The sequence below is a fragment of the Pseudophryne corroboree genome, chromosome 6 (genome assembly GCF_028390025.1).
Source record: "Pseudophryne corroboree isolate aPseCor3 chromosome 6, aPseCor3.hap2, whole genome shotgun sequence".
NCBI classification, from domain to species: domain Eukaryota; kingdom Metazoa; phylum Chordata; class Amphibia; order Anura; family Myobatrachidae; genus Pseudophryne; species Pseudophryne corroboree.
In genome coordinates, this window is record NC_086449.1 from 187,345,531 (window position 1) to 187,353,007 (window position 7,477).

The following is a 7,477-nucleotide window of genomic DNA, read 5'->3' on the forward strand; positions in this document are numbered from 1 at the left end:
GTTCTCAAGATAATAAGAAGAACAAGAGTTCGAGCAATCTTCATTGCCCCAGACTGGCCAAGGAGGGCTTGGTATCCAGATCTTCAGGAGTTACTCATAGAAGATCATCGGCCTCTTCCTCCTCGAGAGGACCTACTACAGCAGGGGCCTTGTGTGTATCAAGACTTACTGCGGCTACGTTTGACGGCATGGCTGTTGAGCGCCGGATCCTAGCCCAAAAGGGTATTCCCAAAGAAGTCATTCCCACTCTTATTCAGGCCAGGAAGGGAGTAACGTCTAAACATTACCACCGTATTTGGAGAAAATGTGTGTCTTGGTGTGAATCCAAGAAGGCTTCTACGGAAGAATGTGAGTTGGGACGTTTTCTCTATTTTCTGCAGGCTGGTGTGGATGCGGGCCTTAGATTGGGGTCAATCAAGGTCCAGATTTCGGCCTTATCAGTTTTCTTTCAAAAACAATTGGCCTCCTTTCCAGAATTTCAGACGTTCGTGAAAGGGGTTCTGCACATCCAGCCTCCATTTGTGCCTCCAGTGGCACCATGGGACCTTAATGTGGTGTTGCAGTTCCTTCAATCAGATTGGTTTGAACCTCTGCAGGAGGTAGAATTGAAGTTTCTCACTTGGAAAGTGGTGATGCTTTTGGCCTTGGCATCCGCAAGGCGGGTGTCTGAGTTGGTGGGCCTTGTCTCACAAGAGCCCTTTCCTGATCTTCCATGAAGATAGGGCAGAGTTAAGAACTCGTCAACAATTTCTTCCAAAGGTGGTTTCGTCCTTCCACATAAACCAACCTATTGTGGTGCCAGTGGCTACTGACACTTTCACCGAGTCAAAGTCTCTAGATGTTGTTAGAGCTTTGAAGATTTATGTCGCAAGAACAGCTCTGATACGGAAAACAGAGGCTCTGTTTGTCCTGTATGCTCCCAGCAAGATTGGGTGTCCTGCTTCTAAACCGACTGTTGCACGATGGATCAGAGGGACGAGTCAGCACACTCATTCTATGGCAGGCTTGCCGGAACCGAAGACCGCGAAGGCCCATTCTACTAGGAGAGTGGGCTCATCCTGGGCGGCTGCCCGGGGTGTCTCTGCTTTACAACTTTGCCGAGCAGCTACTTGGTCAGGGTCAAACACATTTGCTAAATTTTATAGGTTTGACACTTTGGCCGATGAGGACCTCAAGTTTGGTCAATCGGTGCTGCAGGGTCATCCGCATTCTTCTGCCCGTACTGGAGCTTTGGTATAACCCCATGGTACTGAAGTGGATTCCAGCATCCTCTAGGATGTATGAGAAAACAGGATTTTAATACCTACCGGTAAATCCTTTTCTCCTAGTCCGTAGAGGATGCTGGGCACCCGACCCAGTGTGTACTTTACCTGCAGTTTGTTCATTATAGTTACACAAGTTGTGTTACATTTGTTTTCAGCATGTTGCTGCAAATGGTTCATGCCTGTTGGCGTGTGTTATGTTGAATGCCATGTTGTGCGGCATGGTTGAGGTGTGAGCTGGTATGAATCTCACCATTCGTATAAAAGTAAATCCTTTCCTCGAAATGTCCATCTCCCTGGGCACAGTTCCTATAACTGAGGTCTGGAGGAGGAGCATAGAAGGAGGAGCCAGTTCACACCCTTTGAAAAGTCTTAGAGTGCCCATGGCTCCTGCGGAACCGTCTATACCCCATGGTACTGAAGTGGACCCCAGCATCCTTAACGGACTAGGAGAAAAGGATTTACCTGTAGGTATTAAAATCCTGTTTTTTTTCACTGATTATTATTAACAGTTTTTATATAGCGCAGCATATTCTGTTGCGCTTTACAATTAGAACAACAGCAATAGAACAAAACTGGGCAAAAACAGACAGACATAGAGGTAGGAAAGCCCTGCTCGCACGCTTACAATCTATAGGGAGATAGGCATTGATACACAAGGATAGATGCTACCTGTTACATAATGGCCTACTAGATTGCTAGGTTCTTAATGGGTTGTATGATATGATCACCCAGCAATGTTGGAAGACAAAATATGTGAGGTTATGTGGACCTAGATGGATCAATAGCATGTGTCCTATATATGACCTTTTGTATGAATATATCTGGGAGAAGAATTGATGCCTTCAAAATCAGCACTGAAATGGGAGGAGAAATTTATGTTCAGGGAACAGCTAAGCGATTTCTTATCTTGTACCAGTCATAAATGTTTGGAGGTGGGGAATTGCATCCTTCATCCTCAAACCTGGTCACTCTGGGCCAGGAATAATGAATAAAGTACAATGTCTGTGTCCTATCTGGGCTAACACACCCTCCCTAGTCTATTGCAAGACAGCTGTGTGTAGAAAGCACATGATCCCTGACATGTCCAGTGTCCTGCATTGAGCTGGTTGCAAAAAGGGAGGAGTACAGCTGTGAAGGTTTAAAGACACTTCTCCCCCAATGCTCAGGGCACATTGTCCCTCATTCCGAGTTGTTCGCTCGCTAGCTGCTTTTAGCAGCATTGCACACGCTAGGCCCGCCGCTCTCTGGGAGTGTATTTTAGCATAGCAGAATTGCGAACGAAAGATTAGCAGAATTGCTACTAAATAATTCTTAGCAGTTTCTAAGTAGCTCCAGACCTACTCACAGATTGCGATCAGCTCAGTCCGTTTAGTTCCTGGTTTGACGTCACAAACATGCCCTGCGTTCGGCCAGACACTCCCGTGTTTTTCCCTGACACGCCTGTGTTTTTTTGCAAGCGCTGGGAAAACGCTGAGTGGCCGCCCAGAAACGCCCCTTTCCTGTCAATCATTCACCGATCAGCAGTGCGACTGAAAAGCGCCGCAGAAGCCACAGCAAAACTGCTAAGTTTTTAGTAAAATAACTAAGCGCATGCGCTCTGCGTACCATGCGCAGTTATCAACAAATCGAAGCATAGCGAAAATCGGCAACGAGCGAACAACTCGGAATGGCCCCCCTTGTCTCTTATTTCAGTTGCATACTCCATTGTGAAGTCCCTCAGATGAGCATCATCTAAGTATTTTAATGTAAGTGCTAGGTTTCTATTTGAGATTTATACTGTATGTACTGTATTTCTTTCCACAATTGTAATAATTGTGTATACTCATACCTTGGATGATTTTGTTTGACTTAAAAGATAATTAATTTTAGCGTATTCTCAGTATTTCCTGGTGAATCTGGGAGCCTGTGTGGCCCAAGCTGTTTTTAAGTGAGTTTGCAATTAACAATTCTGGATGCAGATAGCTACAGAGGACTGTGTGGTGTCCATACATTGATGTTTTGGGGTTCCTCTGCTGGTGGCAGTAACCGGGATTTCATTAATCACATGTGCTGAGGTAACCGTTAGTCACTGGAGGTGATTTTCAGATTAAGGTATCTGTACTGAGCAACACTTGAATTGCTCCATCAGGCGCCATCTAGCGGCCGAAGTAAAGCGCTCTTAAAGTAACCACATTCACCTAAACATCAAATTTTAGCGGGTAAGCGTAATTCAAACAATAATCACCGTTTTAAGCTTCAAAAAGTGAGCCATATAGTTCATAAGGCTTACTTATGAACTATATGGCTCATTTATGAGTAAAAGGGGGCACAGTTTCTTAGGGATTCCATTTTGGATATGAAATTTGATTAAGATTGGGAGTTGCTGCTTTTTGAAACATAAAATGGTGATTATTGTTTTAAATACACCTGCTCACTAAAATGTGGTGTTCTGGTGAATATGGTTACTTTAAGAGCGCTTTACTTCTGTGTATTTCACCTGTTTTTATGTTTCTATCTTTGCTACATTGGGATGTGTACTTTTATACACAGCTTAAAGCTGCATTTTTAGGTTTATTGTGCAATTTTCCTTAACCCTTTTATTGTGTGACATCTAGTGGCCGCCAGCCTGCAAAATACTTTGCTCCTCACCTCCATGGGGGGATTTGAGTTAGCCATTTCTTATATAGGATAAATATTGAAGAAATGACAGTATTTGAATAGTAATGGTTTGAAAAAGAATAGTTCCCATTTACTTACCAGCTGTATATGAACCATATAGGACGTGGATTTACCTGTACTTTCCTTATTTCTCATGATAAATTATTCCTTGCAGTTGCTCTCCCACAATCGGTACCAGACAGCTCAGCGCATCGCTGTGTTTTTGAGCATGCCTGATGAGGTGCAAACTGGGGACATCATCAGTGATATTTTTCATCAAGGCAAATCCTGTTTTATTCCACGCTACCAGCCCCGCAGTACACACATGGATATGGTCAGACTCAGTTCAGTGGAGGAAATCCTCCAGCTGCCAGTAACAACGTGGAATATCCGCCAGCCTGGAGAGGAGGACTGCAGGGAGGAGGCACTGGCCATAGGTGAGCAAGCCACTGCAGAGTCTTGACATATCAATTTATAGGCAATGCCCTTGACGCTATTAGCACGAGTAGATTACAGTTATACTGTTTATTCAGAATAGCATAGTATACTGTAGTGTTTGCTTTGTGACGCTTGTTTTCACTGTACATTTGGGCTCTTAATAATATATTTATGTCAACTACTTACCTACAATACATTATTACAGGTGGCCTGGATCTCGTGCTTGTACCGGGGCTTGGATTTGACAAGGAAGGTCATCGTTTGGGAAGGGGTAAAGGATATTATGATACTTTTTTAGAGCACTACAACCATCAGTTTGCTGCCAAACCATATACCATTGCATTGGCTTTTCAAGAGCAACTTTGTGACTCCATCCCTGTAACTGAAAATGACATTGAGATAGATGAGATTATCATTGCTGGAGACCAAGAAATGCTCAAGATGTGACTCTGAAAAATGCTGCTGACAGGAGTGACTGTACGAGCTGTGCTAAAGTGAGAAAGAAAAATTGTATGCAATTTATAAAATAAATCATATTCTCTTACCTTTTATATATTTTTTTATTTTCCCATAATTTTCTTCTCTGCTGACAGTACTGCAACCTCAGGCCTTTCCTTTTTATCCACTCACTGTGCAGTTTCATCTGCGATCAAAATAAATGTGTCCTCTACAGTCTCAAAAGCCTTAGTGGTCTCAACTATTCTTATTAAAAAAAATCTTTCATTAGCAATATATCCGCTACTTGGATACAATTTGCCATTTACTACTTTACTTTTGACCTTCTACAATCAAATGATCTGCTACCAGGTACAGTACAACAGATAAATCTCCTATTATTTGAATGACCTGTAATTTCTCTATAATGTTTCTAGTTTCATGTGCTCTATTAGATCATTTTGTGACCATTGCAATTCTACATTTATGGGTTTCCATTTCTATGCATTAAATGTAAAACCAAACTCCTAATCTCTCTGTTTGCCATAACATAATAGCCCAAGATGACTGAAACGAGACTAATAATCTTCAAATTATTAGACTTGAACCGATTTCATGTAAAAGGTTCAACTACATGGGGGAAAATGTAATAAGGGGTGAGAATCAGATGTTCTACTGGTTTTTTTTAAAGTGGCAATTATTTACATGGCAAAACTAGGTTGATTTTGCCATGTAAATGATTGGCACTTTAAAAAAACAAAACTGAACTCTCACAAAATCTCTCGCTTTCTGATTCGCACACCCTATTACATTCCACCCAGGAGTGTTCTCCACACCCACATATTGTTGGTACAATCTTTTAGTTTATTTTTATGTTTCATGTTTTACCTATCTCAGTCTTCAAAATAGTGTTTAATTATGCTCATGTTCCTCTAGTCCCAGACTTGCGGCCACTCCAATATCTTTCTCAGTGCCGTGTAATCATAAATGGTTCAGTGTCTTTGAAAACGGCAATAAATATATTGGATTGGCAAGGTAAAGACACCTTTGTGGGTTTTTTTTTTTTGTAGGAGCTTAATTTGCAGAGTAAGACGCATGTATCTAATAAGCACCCTGTGGATCAGATTCATCATATATGGGATCCAGAGATTTGCAGTCCTCTTTCTACGCCTGGTGCGGCACAAATACAATTCTCTTGGAACATATTAGCAAATATTATTCATTTATTTGTAAAGTACAAAGGTGATGCACAGCACTGGAGATGGAGAAACTAAGGGGGTCATTCTGACCCGTTCGCACGCTGCTTTTTTTTCGCAGTCGTGCGAAATGGGCTGGAATGCGCATGCGCAGCGGGCACAATGCGCAAGCGTGTTGCTACCCGGCGACGGGGAACGCCGGGCAGCGACTGAATTAACCACTTAACTAGTTGACGATTTATTTCGCCGAAAACCGCTCCGAAATTGTCTGGGTTTCTTATGAGTGAATTAAGTGAAGAACATGACTTTAACCCTATCCCAAATGATTTAAGTTAAAAAAAAAAAAAAAAAAAAAAAGGAAAAAAAATATATATATTTACATTTTTTTGAAAAAAAAAATGTTTTTTCCCCCCCAAACATCGAAACATTGATCAGGAACATCGTGACCATCGCGGCTTTCATTTTGAAATCCAGGACAGCCTGCAGGTATACAGGGGGGGGTCTGTGGAGTGGCTTGGGAGGGTTAATTTACTCTCGCCGGCGGCTGCCATTGTCTGCAGCCGCTGGAGGGGGTGGGGGGGGGATCCTGCCATGCTGACCAATCAGCAGTGATCGGCAGCACGGCAGACACAGGGGGAGAGTGCAGGGAGGCAGAGGGACCTTCCGGTCCCTCTGACAGCAGCAGCGGAGGGAAGTTTCTCTTCCCTGCCGCTGCTAACACTCTCTATCTGACTGGTCGCATCCTGTGCGACCAGGTCAGACAGAGCACTTGCAGGCATGGTCGCACATACATTCAGCGCAGCCGTTTGTTCTTTTTCCATGGTCGCACATACAGTAAGTGAGAGGTGATTTTCAGGAAGGAGGAAAGCCCTAAGGAACATCATAGAGGGAGATGGAATGTATTTTGAAATTAGGGTTGAGCTGTGCAAGTGGATCTTACTGAGGCCTATGTAGATGAGCATGAGGAATTGATTCTAGAGGGTAAAGTGAGCCAATGTAGGTATTAGCAAAGTTGAGCAGCAGAGATGGTGGAAAAAGAGAGGGAGAGCAATCTTGTAACAGTATTTAGGATGAATTGAGGAGATGTAAGTGGAGTGAGGAGAGGGTTATTCCACTCCAACTCAACACAGTTTTTAGACTGACCATTTCAGATTGTGATAAAATTTGGTATAATAAATGGAAAGGAAACTGGAGTACCCGGAGGAAACCCACGCAAGCACAGGAAGAATATACAAACTCCACAGTTAGGGCCATGGTGGAAATCGAACCCAGAACTCAGTGCTGTGAGACAGTAATGCTAACCATTACACCATCCGTACTGCCTGATAGAAGTATCTTTCGGGTCAACAAAAAGGTCGACACACCTTAGGTCGGCACCAATTGGTCGACACACCTTAGGTCGACATGGACAAAAGGTTGACAGGAACAAGGTCGACATGGAAAAAGGTCGACATGAGTATTTTTATGTTTTTTTGGTGTCGTTTTCTTCATAGAGTGACCGGGAAC

The 7,477-nt window shown here is 43.0% G+C and overlaps 1 protein-coding gene across 1 annotated transcript in view; it reads left to right on the plus strand.

Moving 5' to 3' along the window:
- MTHFS (methenyltetrahydrofolate synthetase) overlaps positions 1-4,884 on the plus strand; it is a 49,316-nt gene extending 44,432 nt beyond the window's left edge. The window contains exons 2-3 of the mRNA XM_063930388.1: positions 4,078-4,339; positions 4,546-4,884. Coding sequence (XP_063786458.1) covers positions 4,078-4,339; positions 4,546-4,787 — 504 coding nt within the window. The 3' untranslated portion in view covers positions 4,788-4,884. The remainder of the gene's footprint in view (positions 1-4,077; positions 4,340-4,545) is intronic.
- Positions 4,885-7,477: the final 2,593 nt, after the last annotated feature.